This window comes from Amblyomma mixtum, chromosome 2, assembly GCF_055824585.1.
Source record: "Amblyomma mixtum isolate Tamu chromosome 2, ASM5582458v1, whole genome shotgun sequence".
Classification (NCBI taxonomy): Eukaryota; Metazoa; Arthropoda; class Arachnida; order Ixodida; family Ixodidae; genus Amblyomma; species Amblyomma mixtum.
The window spans coordinates 256,728,057-256,750,740 of record NC_143013.1 but is presented as its reverse complement, the minus strand read 5'-3'; the positions used below and the strand labels follow the sequence as shown (position 1 = coordinate 256,750,740).

The window sequence follows — 22,684 nt, the reverse complement described above, 5'->3', positions numbered from 1 at the left end:
GAGAAATTCTAGAGGCCAGTGTACTGTGCGATGTCAGTGCACGTTAAAGAACCCCAGGTGGTCGAAAATTCCGGAGCCCTCCACTACGGCGTCTCTCATAGCCCTAGTCGCTTTGGGACGTTAAACCCCATAAACCAACCAACCTTCTTCACCCGCATGTCCCAAGCATTATTTACGTTAATCGACAGGCAGAGGGAACTAAGCTTGCCTATTTATCTTTTTTAGAGCGCTAGCGATAAGGTTTACAATGTTGAGCAAAAAAAAAACGGTGTCTGCTTGTCTGAAGCCAGATAAACCTGCAGAAATAGAATATATATATTTGTGCTACTCAGTTTCGAACTGAAGGCAGTGCGAACAGATCACCTTCGCTGCCCACTGTATGTCAGCACTATGCTATCGCCGTTTTTTTTATCCTCAACGTGATATTTATTACAATTATACGCAGAAACCGACCACGCCTCGTGTTTTACCGACGCTCTCCCGCGCTGTGCATTGCTCGTCATCGCATCCAACTTGAATCCGTGCGCAACGGATCGAAAATACACCGTTATCGCAGCGCTCTGCTAGGTGCGTTAAGCGGCCTCGAAATTTCGTAGTGCGGTATCAGTAAGGTATACCCAATCACCGATTTTGCCAAACTTTGCCTGAAGCCTGGCCTTGCAACCCTAGCCTCGAACCGAAAGCGAAATGAAACGCGAAATGATAACGCACTATATCGCATTTGGCCAAGAAAGTTCAGTCTACTGTAATTTTTTTTTTCATCGTAAATATCATGGATCATATGCTTTCGCCTTTATTTTTGCTGCATTTTTGTTATCATCAATCGTTCGTCTTGTGTGCTGAGTGAGACAACTGTGCCTGCTTCTTGTTTTGCTGCAGTTGTGTATATTCTTTGCATTTTCACCTTTGTAATTGTGATTTTTTCATCTATTATGCTTTGGCTTTAAATATATTTTTTTCATTATTTTTTTCAAGTTTAATTTCTTAACCCTGCACCCGCACTGAATGCCCCTCTTTAGCATCCGAGAAGAACTGAAGAAAACATATAAATAAAAATCTGACGGGACACTTAAGCTCCGCCCTAAAGGTGTGATGCAATGCTGTTAATGCATTAATTCTCATATATGCAGAATCTCATTTTGACATTACATTCATAGATCCCTAGGAGACCTGGTACCCTTCTTGGCGCAGTGGTGCAGCGCTTAAGCGATGCACCACTGCACTGCGATGACAGGTCCACCTCGTTAGGTTACACCTACGCTGCCTGTTACAATTGGCGAAGACGGCATTAAGTAACTATAAGATTCTTTGAAATCGTGCTCATCTGGTTTATATATCCTTAATGCTAAGTCTCTCAAAGAAGCAAAAATGTATTCCTCACCCATCTTATGACAACCTTCTCCGCAGACGCTTACGTTGGTGCGGTGTACGGAGACCAGAAAACGGCGAAGGTAGTTCTAGCTCATAAATCTGGTCCAGGATTCTCCATCAAACTCCCGGCCTATCTCGGTCAAAAACATACCATAAAATTCCTAAAATATTTAACTTTTTCTCAACTACGTAATTTATTTTAGTTCAAGCCCTCAAGAAGGGTCGGATCCCGTCAGAGGCCCTGTGGCAGCAGCGAGTCCCTTGAGGGCCTAGCACGTGAGAGCTGGGACCGCCTTTTTGTTTAATACGCATGCTTCAACGTTCTCGCTGCCGTTACACTTTCCCCTGCGTAGTCGAAACACACGGGAAGAGACATGAAGTGTCACGAGGGCGCCAGGCTTCAGCTGCGCCGCATGAGAATGTTCGGTTTCTGTAAGATTTGTTGCCTGTCCTCGCATGTCCGACGAGGACAAAATAAGCCACCTGCGGAAAGGTTCCGCCAGGACATCGACACCTTCCTGATCAGCAAACAGAACATGTCCTCATTCTCAAATGCCATCGAGAACTACCGCACATTTGAGAACTTGAGAATGCGGGAAATAAAGCAAAGTTTGGTCGCTTGGCCAGTTTGACTACAGTGACAGCAACTGATATCGCTGCTTTCTGTGGCCTTGCGCCACTATTCACCAGATTGTCGGCGCAGACAGTTCACTGCTAATATCTTAATTGTCGGCCCACTGAGCTCTCATCTACGTACCCAATGGATCAGACGTAGCCCTTGTCTGTCAACGCAGTGGGTTTTGAGGGGTACCCGGCACCTCAGCTAACCCGCACGTCGCACGCTCGCACCAGGAAGAATGTGTGCGCTACAGTGAGCCGCCACCGGCATGACGCGATGCTTTGCCTCTGGGTCCAGACAACGATGACGACTTCAGGGCGCGGACTTCCGTCCGTGCGCCGGTGGTCTGCTACCGGTATGGAAATCCTGACCGCACGTCACGGTTTTGCCATCGCCGCCGACCATACAGCTACGGATCCACGATCTTCATTGAGAGGCCAACCTACTCGACTGTCCCCCCCCCCCCCCCCCCCCCGGCGCTATCCCCACTCGGCTACTGCAGCTGACCCTGGGAATTTCAGCCTTCGGACTCCTACGGCATCGGATCCAAGCGTGACTCCTCCCCCGGCCGACCGCAGGCGGCGGTCCGCGTCACCACGACGTCGCCCCTCCTGCCCTCATCCTAAAAACTATTCAGTGGACCAATGGAGGTGAGGTGCTAAAGAACAAAGCTAAAAAAGAAATGCTAAAGAACAAAGTTCATGTGTCCGCCGAGGGTGTCCCTGCAGTGGCTCTTGTCGATACGGGTGTAACAGTTGCTATAATGAGCCTGCTGGGACGCAAAGTTATGTTTCAATGTGAACAAACGTGAACGCATTGTGTGGAGGGAGCGGAGAGCCGTTGCGTCCTCTGGGAGCCTGTAGTGTGGAACTGTCGTTAGTTGCCACCGTTTTTCAAGCGAAATTATTCGTTCTTTCCCGCTTTACCGATGACATAGCTCTGGGGATCGACTTTTTGAAAATGTGTGGTGCTACAGCTGACTGTCGGAGTGAAGCGGTTGGTTTGAGCTAAGCCTTGTGCCCGGCCTGCTGGAAAGTCTGTTTGACGAAGAAACTGTATTTTGTGTGTCGTGCTATCGGCACGGTCGTGCTATCGTGGGCTGCAGTGTGCGTCCCGATCTCATCGCCTCGTCACAGTGGCGCGTTTTAAGCTATGGTGCAACCCGTTTATTCCATTTGCTTTAAGAGGAAAGTTCTCGCCTCACGCTGTCTGATATTTATTGCGTACAGCAGCGCGTCGTTATGGACAATTCATCCTTCCACGGAGCCTCTAGTTTTGCCAACAGGCTTGAAACTTGCCTCCTGGCCACGATGCAATCTCCGCTGTGACAGTGGTCGGAGAGGCTCCGACCGACCCTGTGCAACCTGAGGCCGCTTAATTTACAATTACAATTACTTGTATGGTCAACACCACCCTCAGGTTCCCGCAACGCCGGGCACTGGTGGACCTTCTGCTCCAGTACTCGTCTGTATTTGGCTACGTTCACCCGAACGTGCCGCCCTCTATCCCTATATTATAGCACCCGTCACACTCCAAAGCCCTTATATTGTGTCGCCGTAGAGCGCACGGTGGTTAGCGAACAAGTTCAGGATATGCTAAAGGATGGTATGTGGCGGTTTTGCGCGGATTATCGCTTCTGGATTCCGTCACCAAAAAAGACGTATATCTGCTACTTCCTATTGTTGACACCATAGACTGGCTTTTTGCCGCCTCGTACTTTTCTTCTTTCGTTCTCAGATCCGGCTACTGGCAGATTCTTGTGCACCCTGGGGATAATGAAAAGCGGCCTTTTTCACGCTAGATGGTTTATTTTTGTTCATTATTATGCCCTTCGGACTTTTAAATGCGCCTTCCACCTTCGAATGATTTATGGGCACGGTCTTGCATGGCTTAAAATGGCCCACTTGTATTTGCCTCGATGAGGTCGTCATTTTTGGGAAGACCTTCAGTCAGCATAACGAACGCTATGCTGTTGTTTTTCGCTGTTTGCATCACGCCGGTCTAGTCAACAATTAAAAAAACTGCCGGTTTGGCGAGCATCAAGCATTGGTGCTCGGAAAACTCGCCAACGAACAGGGAATGCGAAGTGATCCCCAGAAAACTGCTGCTGTTGAGTCATTTAAGCCAGCATTGAACGTCAAAGAGCTCCGCAGTTTTCTGGGGCTATACTCTTATTCCCGCCGTTTTATACACCGCGTCGCTGATATCGCCGACGCATTGACGCTCCTTCTACACAAAGGCACCCATTTTGACTACATTTCCTAGTGCGACGCCACCTTTCATCAGCAGGAGCTCATCTTGACGTCGCATCCTATCCTTCGGCATTTTGATTCTTCCGCGTCAGCCGAAATTCACACGGACGCCAGTGGAATTTGCGTTGGTACTATTCTATTGCAACTCTGGGCTGAGCAAGAGCATGTTATTACATACGCGGGCCGCTTCCTAAGCAAGCCTGGGCGGAACTACGCCTTCACAGAACAGGAATGTCTCGCAGTGATCTTTGCCGTCCAGCGGTTTCACTCAAACTAGAACGGACGTCCATTGACCATCGTAACTGACCATCACTCTGTCTGCTGGGGATTCAAGCTTCGCCTACAAGAACATAACTTAGCTGTAGTGTACAAGAGTGGTCTACGGTACGCCGATGCTGACTCTTTCATGGCTTCCGCTTGCCACCGCTGAGTGTGACGCCGACAATTTCGACAATTCCATTGCGGTCCCCGCGCCGGAATTTCGGAATTCTCACATCCTTCAAGCTGAACTACAGAAGTATCTGTCTCAAGCCCCTCTTCACCACCGCGCGCGACCATAGGGCTACTAGCTGTTTTTGTGTACGCAATGGTCTTCTGTGGAAGACGAACTACATGTGGGCGCACGATTCATACTCGGGGTTTCTTCAAGCCATTTTCCGTATGTTATATGCGTTCTTAACGATACCCCGACGTGTGGTCATCTGGGATCGGCTCGATGAATCCGCCGTGCGCGAGAACGGTTTTATTGGCCGAAAATGCACACCATGATTCAACGGTACGTAGCCAGTTGAACGCAATGACAACGCCTGAAACACCATGCAACCGCTGCAGCTGATCTGCGGCACCTTGTGGTGGCTCCCCGCGCACCGTTCGAACAAGTAGGCATAGATCTGATTGGTCCGTTTCTGAAGTCTTTCTATGGCAATCACTGGATAGTCGTTTGTGCCGATCATCTTACTGGCTATTGCTAAACGGCAGCCCTCCTATCGGCCACAGCGTACCAAATATCGCGGTTTCTACTCCGCAACGTCATTCTACACTATGGACCACCGCAAGTTATAATAAGTAATCGAGGCAGTCAGTTCAGAGCGGATGTCGAGGCGCTCCTGCGTCTGGGCGAAACAACTTTTTCCGCTACACCACAACTTATCACCCACAAACGGACTACTTGACTTAGCGCATCAACAGATTTTAACGAACATGCTATGTAAGTGGCTTCGGATCACAAAGACTGGGACATCGTACTGTGCTTTATCACCTATGCTTTCAACATTGCGGACCATGAGACGACGGGTATAACCCTTTCTTTCTCCTGCACGCCCGGCCACCACGCTACACCCTGGACACCATGTTGCCTTTTTCGTCGTCCGATGACGACCCCGCACTGCAGCGATTCACAGCCTTGCCGAGGAAGCGTGGCGTTTCGCGTGCCTGCGCACGATAGCTTCGCAGGCACTTTCCAAGGCACGCTATGATGAGCACCGTCGGAACGTCACCTACGCTTCGGGCGATGTGGTCTGGCTTTGGCGACCGCTCAGGCTGCGCAGCCTTCACCAAAAACTGTTGGCGCACTACGACGGGCCTTACGTCGTTATTCTCGAATCAGTGACGTTACCTACGGGACTGCACGTCTCACCACAACTGGTCGCAGTTCTATCATGTTCACGCGAGACGCAATTGGCTTCATTTTCACATCCTTTGCACCTAGTTCTCGTCCACCGCTCTCATAATTACTGCGTTTTCTTTGATTTCGGTAAGGCATTTGACAAGATTAATCAGCTTAAAAGCCTGGACATACACTATAAGTTATAGCAAGGAATAGACCAGGGATAACCGCAGTCATTTTGTCTCAGTAAATCATGTCCACTGTCGACTGTTCAATCATGACAACCTAATCGGTGTTAGGCCCTGTTCCTTTCTTACATTATATTAATGACCTACCTAACCCTACCACCTTTCCTATTCGCTGAAGACTTTGTTGGATACCGTGGAATCACTAACAACACAGGCGTCTCGAAGCTGCAAAATGACGAACAGATTTCCCATTTGTGTGAAACATGGCAAACATGTCTAAGTATTAACAAATGCAAGTCTATGCGTGTGTCGTGTACTAATTCCCTTCCTAGCAAATATATTTTCAATGGAACCCGTTTGAGCCCGTAAGAATTTAGGTGGGCGCATAAGAGCTGACCTTACGAAAATGTGCCACATCAGGTAAAATAATAACAATGTAAACTGCATTCTGGACTGTCTAGGTCAGAACTTTTTCTTCATCCACTATAGTGAAACAACAAAGTAGAGGGAATTAGATATGTTTAAATTAGAATAGGCGTCATCAATACGGGACCCTAGATTTTGGTCACTTACACCTGCTCTCGAACTAATTCAGAAAGTCGGCACGCTTCCTCTTATCCAACTATAACCGCACAAACAGTGTCATGGCTATAAAAGAAACCCCTGTCACTGCCACCTCTTCAAGACCGTAAAAATGTATCTTGACTCAGCTTATTTCATAAAAATTTTCATCATCCCGAACAAAATTGTCAAATCAACGTTCCCCTGCTTTATTTGTCATCGCGCATCGATTACGTTCACAGAGCTCATATATTTACTTGTACCGGCAACTCTTTCTTTAATTCATTTATCATGCGCACATCAGCTGAATGGAACCTCCTTCCATGAGACGTCGTGTCAATTACGGATCTTTTTCTTTATCGCAATTCATTATAGTACTGTTTCTGTAGTAGCCTGTTTTATCTGGCCAGCATCTTTCTATCTGCATTTTTGGTTTTGTGCTTTTTATGCTTTTTATTGGAATCTCTTTCCAAAAGACGCCTGGTAAATTAAGATTCGGTTCTTTTTCACATTTCACCACATCACCTCTCCTGCATTAGCCTGTTTTAGGCTATCATCATATTTCAGTTTGAATTTTGTTTTGTTTCTTGCTTTTTTTGCTGTTATATCTGCTTGCCTATCTTAGATTAGCGTCACATTTCTGTTCGCTTTTTTTGGTTTTGTGCTTTTATACTTTTATTTTTTTTCATCACTCTCCTCCTTAATGCTTTGATGCTACTATGCCAGATAAAAAGAAATTAAAATTAAACGAAAAGCAAACAAAATGAAAATGCACGAGCATTATGAGCGCCGCCACAAGTATCGACCACGTAGCGGGGCTTAAGCGTCCAGATCCCGTGCATGGCCATCGCGGCACCAAAGTACGCGGCGACGGTGTCGGTATAGTTTTGGGAACATTCGTCAGTGAAGAATACGGTGGGCGTTATTCTAACTTCTTCCCATTTATTCGAAAAGTATTCGAGCACTTGATGACTTATTCAAATCGTTTCGAATAATTGTAATTTTGCACTACTTGATTCGACCGATGAATCGAGAGGGAAGATATACGGTTTGTTATTTTTCGAATATTCACACACCTCTAATCGTGCCGCAACCAATTTAATGACGACAGAACTTCCCAGCCTTCATGCGTACTTTCAAAAGGAAATGAGTACAGCTCCATCCTATCTTCGTGGCTGGTCGAAGCTTCTACGCCCATAAAACACGCATTTATCGAGAAGGAAATTGAATTTTAAATCTTCCCACCAGTGGATTTAAAATCTTCCCACTAGTAGTAGACCGAAGAGCAAGGGTTGCACCGTCTTGAAGTGAATGGTAATGGTCGCCTAGCTTCCGAGATACGCATCGAATAATCGGTGTTGACGCACTCATTTTACCCAAGAAATTGGCCGCTGGTAGTGACACCTAGATTTTATTTTTTTGCATTGCATCGCTTATAACAGCTTTCTTTTTGGTGAGAGTGGTCGCGGTGATTAGAACGCGATGATCTTAGGGTTCCATTAAGAGCACTCAACATTTTAACTCAAACACTGCTTTTTAAGTACATACTAGAGAATGACTTAAAAATACATTCTCGAGGAAATATATTCGCTTTCCTCGATGCCGCAGTATTGTTCGCAGCCTGGATACACGTCATAAAATGCAACGAAATGTATAAAAACATTTCATCTATAATTTATATTAGCATTTCGGGAAGGCCTCCGCACTGGGTTGTACAAAGCTGGCCGCCATGACAGGCAAGCAAGAGATGGTTTTAAAAACCTATGGTTAAGAATCGTACTAGATCACTTACTTGCAAGATCACTCACTGCTTTGTCCTTCAGGGGCTTTTCTTTAAGCTCTTGAGACCCACTCCACTTTCCGCAGACGTACTTGTGAAAATCACTGCAAGGCGTGGCCGCCCCCATTTGAGCCTTGATTTCGGCCGCTGCGTTACAATTCAATGGCACGTTTCGGCAGTGTTCAAGGGTTAGGAGGTTTAGAGACACTTATTCTTTCTATTTAGATTACTTTTTTGGTTGCCAGATCAGTCGACGTAAATGTAAGAGAATTAAGTGCCCATTAGGGAGCTTGACCAAAAAATAACAGTGGTTTAGCTCTGGTTAAACCTGGTTGCGTTGCGAAAGCAACGGCTGCCTTGCTACGCTTACGATTCGCTTGTGGTTAGGCGTTTAGGCGTTTTGGCTAAGCTCTATTGTTTATACACGAAAAAAACACACTGAGGCAAATCGTATATATACACTCGAAACGTCACCTCCTCCCCCTCGACTACGCACAAGTGGCGAACCCAGTGCCGGGGACAGCGGCGCCATCTGGCGAAGCGAGCGCCGGCGGCGGCAGCGCCATCTGGCGAAGCGCGGCGGCGGCAGCTTCTGCGGTTGCTAGGCGACGGCTCAAGGTCATTCGTGGAGTCGCTGCCACTCTGAAAGTGCGCCCTCGCTGAAGAGGCGAAACGGTGGGCGTAGTCTTGCTTTCGCAACAAAAATAAACAAGGACCACCCGACAAAGCTGAAAGCAGGTTTTTGCCTCATACCCCATTCAACTCTGCATTTTACACAGCATTACATACCGCATTTTTTTTTCATTCAATTCGGCGCGTGTGGCACGCAGGTGCTTTAATAAACGTTGTCACCAAAGTGCTGTTGAGCCATTTCCACGTTCGAGAAGGCGAATAGAATGCATGTAGTAAAAAGCTTTAATATGAAATGCAAGAAAATAGAAACGTACTTCTCACTAATGGTAAACGAGGGATCTGAATATATGCAGTCATACGGGCATTTACTGCCGAAATTCAAGTAGCTACGCTGCATGTGCTTACCGAATTTTTCGCACTTTTCATCTCTGCAGACTTTGTCACTTGGGCTTCGCTCACCTGAAAAACAAATCAAGCCATATTAATCATTCACTGCTCATACGAGCGAGCTCGACAAGTTCAGGGACGACAAAACTGTAAGTGTCAACTCACTGCTCGTGTAAATCACCACCTCTTGGTAGCTAGAGGTGGGCAACCATTTACCAATAAATTGTATTATGCACCTAAATGGTGAAGTCTATCTAGTGGACGCCTGAGTATGGAGCTGTTTCAGCTGATATTTGCGCTATGCATGAAGCGATGCTATGAAGGACGTTGACTGATTCACCTACAGAGCACTAACAACTGGACCTAAAAGAATTTAGTGATTAATATATCACTGCAAGCGCTTTCGCCGTGGTAAAAGTGACTCGGTGAGAAAATCAAAACGATGTCTGATTTCGTTCTCAACTTACCACCAACGCAATGCAGGTGATGTTACATCGTTTATATGACGCCTAACGTTCCAAGTTTCGCGAAGAGGACAAAGCGAACCACAAACAAAAATTAGCAGTGGTTTGACCCTGTTACACCTAGTGAGACGAGCGAAAAGTCCAGTTAAGCAAGGTTGCACATTGTTTTGCTTTATCGCTCTGCCTCCATGGCGTCGCGGAGCGTCCCGGAGTCACAAGGTTGGTTGGTGGTTGGTTGCGACTGAGAGAAGGATGAAAAGGAAAGTGCACGGACCTGCCTACTGGCTCAAGCCGAGCCACAAGCGCTGCCACGTGCAGAAAGAAGAGAGTTGAAAGATAAGAGGACAGAGTAAAAGACAGAGTAAAGATGCGCGTCGCAACAACCGCGTCCGCCGGAACAGACGCTGGCTGAAAAATACAGATACACGGCCGCAGCCCGAAGGCTGCAAACCGAATGCCACAGATGAGTCAGAAGCTGTTGTTGTTGTTGTGACTGAGAGAAGGATGAAAAGGAAATTACACGGGCCTGCTACTGGCTCGAGCCAAGCCACCACCGCTGCCACGAGCAGATAGAGGAGAGTTAAAAGATAAGAGGAAGGAGAGAGAGGAAAGGAAAGACGCGCGTCGCAGCAAGAACTGCGTCCGCCGGAGCGGACGCTGCTCAAAAATCAGATAAGCGGCCGAAGCCGCGCTTGCCGAAGCGAGAACAGATAATGCTTTTGTGTCAGAAGCGTTGTTGTTGTTGTTGTGACTGAGAGAAGGATGAAGAGGAAATTGCACGGGCCTGCTACTGGCTCGAGCCAAGCCACCACCGCTGCCACGTGCAGATAGAGGAGAGTTAAAAGATCAGTGGAAAGAGAAAAAGGAGAGAAAAGACGCGCGTCGCAGCAACAACAGCGTCCGCCGGAGCGGATGCTGCTCAAAAAGAAGCGGCCGAAGCCGCGCTCGCATAAGCGAGAACAGATACTCCTACGAGAAGCTGTTGTTGTTGTTGTGACTGAGAGAAGGATGAAAAGGAAATTGCACGGGCCTGCTACTGGCTCCAGCCGAGCCACCACCGCTGCCATCGTGCGGACAGAGGAGAGTTAAAAGATCAGAGGAAAGAGAAACAGGAAAGAAAAGACGCGCGTCGCAGCAACAACTGCGTCCGCCGGAGCGGACGCTGCTCAAAAAACTGATAAGCGGCCGAAGCCGCGCTCGCCGAAGCGAGAACAGATACGCTACGAGAAGCGAACGCTGCTGCCGCGTTTTTATATTGCACGTCACGGGGTTAGGAGAGGAGGAGTCACGTGATTCGGCGAGCGGCACAGTTCACCAGAATTATGTTCTTTGGTTTATGGGGTTTAACGTCCCTAAGCGACTAAGGCTATGAGAGACGCCGTAGTGAAGGGCTCCGGCAATTTCGCCCACCTGGGATTCTTTAACGTGCACTGACATTGCACAGTACACGGGCCTCTAGAATTTCTCCTCCAAAGAAATTCCAGCCGCCGCGGCCGGGATCGAACCCGCGTCTTTCGGGTCAGCAGTCGAGCACCATAACCGCTGAGCCACCGCGGCGGCCAGAATTATGTTCTGTAGAATAAATTTAATTCAAGGAGAGCCTTCTTAAGCGAAAGCAAATGGGGTCTTGAATTAAGAACAATGGTAATTTGCCGTATTTCTGAGACTAATCAAAGACATAGCTTAAAGTTTGGGCTCTATGAATCATAGTTGACCTGGTCTTCAAGCTTTCGGCATCTAATTCTGCTTTCTGTAGGCCCGTACGAACTGGTATCGAGGAGACTGTTAGAGCTCGATATGCAGTTTTAACATGCTTAGTGCAATCGCATGTTTCAGAATATTAAAGAAATAAGACCATACCTGCCGACACGCATGTAATGACGCAGAGGATTCCAAGAGCAACTCTAAAAGTCATCGTTGTCTGAAAGGAAAGAAGATTGAATTCAACGTCCAAATTTACTAAGGAATCTTTTCTAAGCGGAGTTCAAATAGTACGCCTGAAAGCTTCATAGCTGAATAATTCATCAAACGTCAATCAGCATTTCCACGATGACAAGCTCTAAACGCCGGTGCTTTTACCCACTCTTGCATATCATGTTTTTTTAGGCAGATTCCAGCCCAGCTGAAATTAATTTACACAGAGAGTAGATTTTTGTTTCAGGATACACAAAGCATACAGTAAGCGGGGCGATATTTGAATAGCTCTCTTCCGCAGAACGCTGCCCTACCGCGAGGTATTATATAGCAGAAGCTGTTAATGCCCCGTTCGCCAAAATCTAGACGTAGCTCGACGTTGGCGTAACCTGGAAAGAGTGTGGGGAGAGGAAGAATGGCAGAAGAAGCATTTGCAGTGGGGAGAGAGGGAAAGAAGGCAAGGAAATAGAGGGGGGAGAAGAAATGGCGGCCATTGGTTCGTGCCAGGCTGCCCACTGTTAGGAGCCAGGCGCGTGCGAGCGCGAATGTTTCAGCGTCTTCATCGCTCTCTGCGCCGTGGCCGAACTTACGCATTGTTCAGTTTGATGAAGTGGCACCAACTGTTCGGCGCCACACGTGCGCAAGCGCAAGTCTTTTCGTCTTTCTGTTCACCACTACCGAACGTAGCGTTCGACGTAATGATGTGACATGCTTAAAAGCATGAACCGCTTGACTAGGAAACCTCTTCAGTAGTGCTACAGACACCATAGATATAATCGGCCTATCAGATGTGCAAGGTATGTGGCACGAGACGGCAAACGGAAGCGCAGAGCGCGCGAAGAACGAGCGTGATGGGCAGCCATTGCTAGAAGAGAATGTGAAGAAAAAATCAAAATGTGCGCACCGCCGACATCCAGACAACCACATAGGCACAATGACCCAGCAGTGTATGCAGCCGAAGCAGAGATCAAAGGATTCAGAGGCAAGATACAGCATGTACCGTGACAAGAGAGACGAAAAGGCGCAGGCGCAGACTTCAGCACTGCGCGCCACTAAGTCGAGGCAACGAGGCGTGAGGGGTAAGAAAAGCCGAAGCAGCAAAGAAGGCCTTGACAAGCTATTCAGGGAAAGCAAATCTGAGAAGTGTTGCTCTGTCTGCGTTCGCTGAAATTTGCGTTAAAATTTGTACCCATCCAATGAGTTTCCATCGATAAGTGCTAGTTCTCAAGAAAATAAAAAGTGCGCCTGTCTTCATATAAGGACGGACGTGACTGCCAAGCGTGCAGTTGTAGCGACGAAGGGGAAGATGAAGATCGAGGCACATGCCATGCGCGATTTTGCACATGCGGCGCGCCTCCCATTAGAGGTCAAATCCAAGGGCCAGATGACCTTCAGGCTCAGCATGCGAGGAGTAGCGCTTTTCGCTATAAAAACACGTGACTTTGCACTTGCGCTACCATACTGCAGCGCTCTCAGCGGTGTTTTAAACGTTCACGCTGACCGTGCCCGAGTGAGCGGCCACTGCTCAGTCCAACGGGCTGCACAATCATATCGAAAATTCAGGAAATCCTCAAGCTCCACCCAAAGGGCTTCACGCGATAGCGTTAATGGCTCATTTCAGTGGCTGGGGGTCCTCTTTGCGCGTAACTGCGCAGAGAGCGACACTGCTGAAGACACACAAGGCATCCATTTAACCAAGTCGGATGAGCGTTCTTCGGTTGCCTAGTTTTTTGTTTTATTTTTATTGCCTGCTTCAGTCACTTAGGGATAGTGTGTCTGGCACGGGACCTAAGGGGTGCGTTTCAATTCCTATCGCAACCCAATTTTATTTTGCTATTAGTTTACATTCTTACACGTTGTAAGGACGTTCAAGTCATAATTTAACCTTATATTCACAATTCTTGTACTTTTATTCACTTTTCCAATCGCCGCTATACTTGTTTTATCACTACCTTTCCGACAAATCCGCTATCTCTCGCAGGCCGAAGTCGCCGGCGCCGTAGAGTTTGTTGCAGAACTGGACCTCTAACGCTGTCCCTTTAATAAACAACGGAGGTTGCCTTGAACTGCGAGGCACAATGCTTTTCCTTCTTTTTTAATTTTGTTAGTGTGATGGCTCAAAAAAGCTTCCTCAGAAGCAGCTTTCGATGGCCTTCCAGTCACTTATCGCAGAACCTAGCGCTTATTTTCTACGTTACGAACGAATGTGTAGACAAATTTTCGAAAGTATGCTGACAGCGCCGTCAGCCGCTTACTTGGAGATGCTGAGCGCGCCAGCTTCTTTCGCTTAAAAAAAACGCTTTTATCAACGCTACAATACGGTAGCACAAGACCACAATGAAGGTGCATTTTTTTATATTTAGATTGGCTCTGTTTAAAAGCTGGAAAAGAGGATGTAAGAGACTTTTTTCTGCGAAAAACTGCATCATCTTTTTCTTAACCCCCACTGCAGCCTAAGAAACGCACTTGGACTTAAAGTGAACTTCAAAATTTTCATGATAAATCTCAGCTTTCTAACTAATTAGGAGGAATTTTAAAAAAAAATACTCTGAGGAGCGCCACACGATAGCAACCAATCTGTCGTTGGTTTCACCTACCTGGGGTACAAAAACTTTTTTTTTTTATTTCTTGGATTTTTTTTATTTTCGAATAGCTACAGCAGTGCTAACCAAGGATGAGGACGAATCAAGAATAATAGAGGGATGGACCGTCCCAGAACTCTGTTGTGCTGGCTTTGAGACTCTGGCTTTAGAAGGCACTTGGTCGAACCTAGCTAATAATGCTATTGCGAGCAGCATGCTGCACGCTGGAGATCAAGAAGCTGTCTCGCATGGTGCCACATGTTGGACTGGAAGAGCTTTCGAATTCGTCCAGCGTGGCCAGGATAGCGTCTGAACAGACACCAAACAAAGTTTACTGAGTTTGAAATAAATCTTCCGCGACAGCAACACTAGATGTCCGGCACAGCAAGCCGACGCGACCGTGTTGGTCATGGGCATGGGAACTGAGGTAGGGAAATGTAGAACACAGTAACAAATCTCCGGTTAAGCTTTCCTATGTTTTCGTCCCACCCTCCTTCGACGGTTACCATCCTCCGGTTGGGCGTTACTCCACTCTTGCCTCATGCGTCTCCTTCCATGCTAACCATCTTCCGGATGGCTCCCATGATAACCGCCATCCGGTTACGCCCTCCTAAGCTCGCACTATACCCCCCCCCCCCCTTTTTACTGTGCCCACCCACTTAGATGATCCCATTTCAACGCACCCTCATGTTACGCAGACTACTTCTACGACATACTGCTGCTATTGCTACGGGGACGCAAAACCCAGGAACGGGCGCTTAACAGTTCTCGCTATAATGCAAAAAAGTCAGGCCTTTGCTAGGCCAAATGTTTAGGGAATCCCCCAATGTGGAGTAAATTTGTAATAAGGAAGTAATTACTCATTGACATCCACCCAAGCGCAGCCATACGGCTACAAAGGAAAGCTATACAGCTTTCTCAGAAACTTCGTAGGTTAAAAATCATCCTCGTCCGGGGTTCGAACCCCGGACCATCGCTTCACCGGAGCAATCAATCTACCAACTGAGCTAACCGGGACGGCAAGCTTATGGTAGGGCGAGAGCGAATTGATCAATAATTCTTAGTGGAAACAGAGTTGGTCAAACGTTTAGGGGAACCCCCAAGGTGGAGTAGATTTGTAATAAGGGAGTAATTACTCACTGACATCCACCCGAGCGCAGCCATATAGCTACAAAGGAAGGCTATGCAGCGTTCATAGAAACTTCGTAGTTAAAGAAAAATTCGTCCTGGTCTAGGGTTCGACTACGAAGTTTCTGATAAAGCTGTTTTGCTCTCCTTTGTACATCACGTTACAAAGTGAGTCAAGCTATGCTTACTGTGTGAATACGGAAATGGAAGCCGTTCCGGTCGTGATCAGTGTAAAGCACTTGGTGGTATCCCGGCCTGATATGCCTCTTTTATATTCAGCTTTGAGGGAGCACGTAAAGAGAAGGTTCTAGCGTTGTTTCCGTGGTAAGAAAGTTCCTGACAATGAAACAAATTTCGAACTTTATACTGTCTTATTCATTCATTTTGTTTAAGTCACGAACCGAAAATAACCCCATGGATGTGAAAGACATTGAACTACGAAACATGAACATGATCCATCATTTTCACCTTTGCAAATAGAAGCGAAGTCAGCTGCCATCGTTTTCGCAGCCTTGATTTCTGACAAATGTCATTACTTTGTCGCATGGTGCTCGAAGTGGTTTAGGCGTCAAAGATCAAGTCCTCGTGCTCAGTGAAAAGGGTACCGACGTCAACCTTTTCAGCGAGCTTCGGAACTTTAAACGCAGTCCATTTTCTTTAGATAACAACAAGCCCAAGAAGTAAAAATGAAGATATAAAACTGAGAATTGCAAATACATATCTGCTATAAATATAAAGGTCGTTGTAACACAGGCCATTACGGGTGAAGTTAATTTTGCCGTAATGTTATAGTTTAAAAAGCAGTTTTAATAATTCCAACTTTATATCAATCATCGGAATGATTTACTGCTGCACTGATGTCTCTGGAAGAATGTTGTCACACGCGAACTTTCTGGCTTTCAATACCACCATCTCTATATCAAATATGTATTGTTGTGCAAATAGGAAGCAAGAGAGGTAACTTGTCGCGATTATGGAAAACAACGCCCTCCTGAGTGCACGCCCATGTCACCTACCCGCGCTGCTAGCTAGCTTCCGTCAGCATGTCTTCAAGCGAGTTTATTTCTCCGGTTTGTTACTAAGGGCACTGAGCCGAACTTGCTGCGTTGTGGATTGTGAATCCGTGGACTGGTAAAACTGCTCTAGTAGAAAGCGCTGTTTTCATGGGTCAGAGTCCTGAACATGCTGCTGCATGCTTCTAATTCCACTGAAAAGGTAACGACCTTCCTTCTCTATTATAAAGGTCGTTGTTATTATAAGCCGCAGGAGTATTTTCTTCTCCGCACTTAAGGGCACCTAAAATTTATAGCTGAACATTTCTTTATAAATATTCGTAGACAGGTGCCTGATTATACTTTACTGTATTAAAGATAGGCACCTTGCTCTGGGCTACTGCGTAGTGGCAAAATGGCATTTTTCTTCTAGAGTGTTCTTCAGGAAATTTACAGTGCAGGGTAGCATTTCTTCGATATGTCAGCGAGTACCATCAAAGCTTGAAATTAGCCCGCTTTTAACACAGAGTCCTTAGGACTTGCCATGTATTTGCCCCTTTCACGCCACACAGTTAATTATTAGGAGGTTGCTGGTTCTTTAGAAAAAAATAGTTCTCGACATGGCCTCTGTTTATATCGCGGTTCCAGAATCGAACAAACCAACTCCCTCAAAGTGAAGGTCGTAGTTAACATATAGTAGAACCAAATGAAAACTTAATCAGCTCTCCCTGCATTCGTCTATTGCACGGCTGTCGATGTCATTGTCTTCTTTGGTCATGGCTATCAATGAGACGGACGATTCCTTACGAAATCGCGGGGATTCATTCTCTTAAGAGCACTGCTTTTCGTTCGTCTTTCCTTAACTAAAACTTTTAGTAACATAATTGCAAAGCTACCTAAGAAGGAAACAGTGTGAAGTGAATGAAAGCATCACAGCCTCTTTAGTGCAGGGCAGCAAAGGATTGGAATTTTCACACAAGTAGTAAGCCAGCACAAGGAAACCTGCCCCGACTGCGAGCAACATCGAACGTCTTCAGCGCACGTATTCTGCTTTTGAGATCATGGTTCAGTCTGTACAGTGCTCGGGGTCTAGAAATGAAAGCTCGACCATTCCATATAAGGTCCCACCACAGGCGCGAAATGTTCGTTGTTTTGTACTCTTTTTGACACGATATGAACGCACATCAGAGGAGATACTGCAATAACTGTACAACTACAAAGGTTCCACGAGATATTCACTGAAACCCATTGAAAAAACCCCTGAACAATTACGATGTAAAACTTATCTAACTACAAAATGTATTACGTGTACTTCAATCGTGCAGTGCTATACCTGCTGCAATTTGTGCACACACTAAGGAGTGAAGAGTTGCTAGATCCGGCAAGGTTTCGTTCCTTTTAACACGAGTACGGACACCTGTGAATTTGAATTACTTGCGTACGAAAGAAATGGAATGTCGCTTTTGTCATTCAAAGCGTCGGAGTTCGCCTCTAAAAAATCTCATCATCATCAGCCTGACTACGCCCACTGCAGGGCAAAGGCCTCTCCCATGTCTCTCCAATCAACTCTGTCCTTTGCCAGTTGCGGCCACTGTATCCCCGCAAACTTCTTAATCTCATCCGCCCACCTAACTTTCTGCCGTCCCCAGTCTCAAAGAAACTCAAATCTATATGGTTCAAAGAGGCAACTAAACTTTTCACTTCCAAGAAAACCTTAACATGCCTGAAAAGGCAGAACGCATGCTTTTTTTTTTTATTCACACTCCTCTTTCGCAATATCCAAAGCGCTCTTTAGCAGATCTTCTTCCTTGAAATACACACTTCGGAAGGATAAGCATGAAGGCAGTCGTTGATGTCTAATGGAATCTTCGTTGCTGCCAACTTGCCTAAATTCACTGCAAAGGAGAACTAAGTAGATTTCTCAAGGCCTCAAATCACTTTACGTGCTGACCAAAACCGATTCTCGCAAAACGTTAAAATTCACGTAAAGAGCCACGCATCCTGACAACCCGTAATGTAGCCTGAAAGCTTTACACCGCTTTTTGCTCAGCTTTTACAAAACGAGAAATCCAGAAGGAAGGAAGGTTATGAGAAGGAGAGGCACGCTAGCGGCCTCTTTCCTGGCGCACACCAACGTCACGTCGTCAGGGAATGCGAGAAATGGTTTAGTAAATTCTTTGCTTTCTTTAGGTTCGTTTACGTTTCTTCGAGGGAGTTCAGCCTCCTCCAAACGTGAGTAGTTTGGTGGTGTTTGAAGCACAGGAGTCCAGAAGCCGAAGGTACGAAGGGTATATTATATTTACAGAGTATATACAGGGCAAACTCAGTTGCAGAAGCGTGAAGTCACACAGACGCTTCAAGTACTGCAACTTAAAAGGCACTTATCTCACACAGAGATACGACTTCGGAAAATCTTACTGATCGACCGGCGGTCTCGGTTAGAGCCTAGAAGTTTTCCGTACGTGCTAAGCACGAAGCCTGGTTAGGACTGCCATTCCTGGCTTTTCCTTCCGTTTTTATTACTTACATAAACAAAGGCGCTGGGGCGGTCATTTCTCTTGACCCGCCCCAGTCTTTGATCAACCAATCGCTACTTAATTTCGCAGTAGCCACGGCCCAGAGGGTTGGTCATGGCCTCAAAACCAGGGCTCGAATAAATATAACAAACAAATCAAGAAAACATTCGTAAAACGCTCTCCACGCAACACCCTCGCCTTCCCCCAAGGGGAGAGCCGGCGAGGTCGTGTACGAGGCGCGATCTTACAGGTTTGAAACGGGGAAGGCAGATATATGTGCCGGTGCTTGCCACGTGTAATTTTTAAAGGGCGCAGGTAGGTAGAAATTCGAACCCCCCCCCCCCCCCCCCCCCCCAGTTTGTCGGCCCTGCGCTATCACGTCTGCAAACTTTTCAGTTAGAGCTTTTGTATTCTTAACGACAGAGCCAGATATCATAGGATCGCTGGCGTTGGATCATGGAGCTTCGCGAGTGATCCGGTCACGTATGGCGAACGCGTACCCAAGAAGCTTAGCGCTCTTCTTGTGCGAAGAAAAGAAAAAGTACTGCACTGGGGCCGGTAAGCAGATGAGAAAGAAAAAAATTTCTGTGATTTGACCAATGGCCATCCTGAGTAAAATTGTGGGTGGTGGTGGTGAAAACATTTATTAAGAATGAACAGGAGGTATATTTGGATCAGCCCGTAAGGGACCGATCCTTACAAACACTAGGTGGAGGTCCCTAGTATGTATGAGACCCCAGTGGCGGTTGCCGCCGCCCGGGTGCGCCCGACTAAGGCTTGTTGGGCCTGTAAGTCGTGGCAGCCGAGCAGGGTCGCACCCCAGTCCTCCCGGGTTGGGTTAAGCAACGACGTCGCGGCAATCGCAGCGGTGGCGGCACCTCAGGGGGCACTTTGACTGTGTAAAGTACGTAGAGGCGAAAGCGTTTTCCGCACCACTTTGACTGCCTCTGTGGCCCTGGTGATGTCATCACTGGATGACGTCACACATAATTTAGTGCTAATCACTAAGGAATTGCAAATTACTAATTAATGACTAATTACCTATTAATGAATAAATCCTAGTTAACTGCTAATTAATGACGCTTAAGCTTCGCCTTTAGGAGTGGAACGCGACAGCGTGTTGTAGCGCTGCCAGGGAGTCCACAGAACGCCAACGCCCATTCGGCGCGATGCCTTGCCCATTGACAGCAACGCTTTCTGAGGAAAAGAAATGGCGCAGTAATTCTCTACAATCTCTGTGGACACCTGAACGGTGCGGTCCAGGTGTCCACAGAAGGGAGGAAGTCGGAGTAAAAGAAGAAAGGAAAGAGGGGCCGCAATGAAGAAAATTAAAATTGTATTCGAGGCAAGGAAATTACGCAGTAACTGTGTCATATCTCGGTGGACACCTGTCATCCGTTAGTAGACGAAGGGAAGAAGTGAGAGGGAAAGAAGAAAGAGAAAGAGGGGCCGTAATGAAGAAACCGAAAACTGTATTTGAGGAGAGGAAATTGCGTAGTAACTGTCTCACACTCGCTTCTCACGCATGCGCAGTTGTGGCTCTCCGGGGCTCCGAGAAATCGCTCACACCTATCGTAGTGTTGCTTCCGCAACAAAACTGAAACTTTTAAATTACATCATAATGACAGCGTATTTTTCTTAAAAACCAGCATATTTAATGGGAAACTCAGAGAATAAAACGACATGACTAGCAGATAGGAAGATTGGAGTGGTAACAGTTCGAACACCAGACAGAGCCTTTAAGAACAAGAATCTGCCCCTCTCTTGACATGCAAGCAGCATTTTAAATAGTAGACTTCCTACTTTGACCTGCTTTTGGTCTCTACGTCCGGTTTCATTACTCAAAATGCCATTGGAAGAAATCGCTGTCATTGAGCAGTTGGTTTCTTACTGGTCACTAAACAGGTGCACCGATCGAACCGTATTAGAGATCGCCGCACACTTCCCGCAGTATCAAACAGCGAGTGAGTCGCCACATGAAGTTGTTTTCTCGAGCCCAGATGTTAGCTTTCTGTTACCAGAGAGAAACCCAAAGCAAAAATAAAAGCATGAACAGAAATTAGTGATCGATTTTATACTCACACCATACATCCGCATCAAAACAGAGTTGGCTGGTTGTATCGATTGTTCCTCACAAGGTGCGACTTAAGCTTTGATTTTTGCGCCCGCAAGTGCACACAACTTAGTTCCCGGTACGCGGTAGTGCAGTAACGTATTACATTCTAAGCGGAAGAAAGTATTCGAACTTTATATTCTTGCTCCGCCTTTGTTTTATTTCTGTCTAAGAGCACAAACGAAAGTCAGCCTTTTCAAATGCAAAAAAAAAAGCATTGTACATGAAGGCTTCTTGTCACGAACTAGGGGCAGCCACATTTGAAATTTTAATAAAGGAAATGGCAATGAACAGATATTATTGTTATAAAGCATAAGGCAGTAGTGGCCGAAGTCTCAGAGCATACGATTTAGTTTGATGATAATCTTAACGGACCCTGATCTCCAGAACACTTCCCTGCGATGTCAGATAAATACCCGGCAGGTGAGTGCTGACGTCAGCTTTTGCCAGCCTAACATTTAAAACTCGTTTAACGGCTTGTGCTGCTTCGAATAGGCAAAAGGAAAAAGGCTATATGTGCTATGAAAGCTGTGGCTCCCTACTGCGGGTATGACCATTCAATTCACAAACTGCCATGCAAACGTAGGCAGTCGGCACGTGCATGTCAGTACGACGAAGACACATGGCATTGTTGACATCCAAAGAGCCAAATATTTTTGTCTATCACGCTCACTTCGCATCGATTAATTGCTGTCAATCCACGGCGGCTGAATTTCTTTGGAGGAGAACTTCTAAAAACCCGTGTGCTGTGCGATGTCAGTGCACGTTAAAGAACCCCAGGTGGTCGAAATTTCCGGAGCCGTCCACTACGGCGTCTCTCATAGCCTCAGTCGCTTTGGGACGTTAAACCCCATAAACCAAACCAACCATTTATTTGGGAAAACACGGCCATTACTTTCAAGGGAAAACTAAACGTCCGACTTTGCAGAAAGGTGCACTAAGAGCCATTCGTCCTAAAGTGTGTAGGACGTGCGAAAACAACTGAGGAAAAACCACTTAAATGGCATCCGCATGAAAAAAAAAAAACATTGCACGAGCAGCGCCTGTCGACAACTGTTCATCGCCGCCGCGCGGTTGCTCGCGTGTCATCCGACACCCACGCCTCTCGCGCGTCGGGAGCGGGGACGGCGGAGCGCGCCGGCGGCGTGGTGTGGGCAGAAGTATCGGCCAAGCGGGAGCACCAGGAGTGTAAACGATGTTTTGGTATAGCGGGACCGTCGGCAGTGATGGCACAAACACAAAAGCATAGCAACATTTTGGTCGGGGTTTACCTGTCGGAAAAGTGCTTTGGCACTAAAAGGCAGTCCCAAAACTCAAGTTTTATTTACCGTGCAGAGTACGCAGGTACTAATTCCCTTGCTCTCGACCTCTCTCTCGCGCCGCCGCGGTGGCTCAGTGGTTATGGTGCTCGGCTGTTGACCGGAATGACGCGGGTTCGATCCCGGCTGCGCTGGTCGAATTTCGATGGAGGAGAAATTCTAAAGGCCCGTGTGCTGTGCGATGTCAGTGCACGTTAAAGAACCCCAGGTGGTCGAAATTTCCGGAGCCCTCCACTACGGCGTCTCTCATAGCCTCAGT

General features: G+C 46.8%; 1 protein-coding gene across 1 annotated transcript in view; it reads right to left on the bottom strand.

The window, feature by feature from the left end:
* LOC149363643 (neprilysin-2-like) overlaps positions 1-22,684 on the bottom strand; it is a 77,923-nt gene that overhangs the window by 42,336 nt on the left and 12,903 nt on the right. The window contains exons 2-4 of the mRNA XM_089573610.1: positions 11,722-11,782; positions 9,416-9,469; positions 8,390-8,524 (exon numbers count right to left, since the gene is read on the bottom strand). Of these exons, the coding sequence (XP_089429736.1) occupies positions 8,390-8,524; positions 9,416-9,469; positions 11,722-11,776 (244 nt within the window). The 5' untranslated portion in view covers positions 11,777-11,782. The remainder of the gene's footprint in view (positions 1-8,389; positions 8,525-9,415; positions 9,470-11,721; positions 11,783-22,684) is intronic.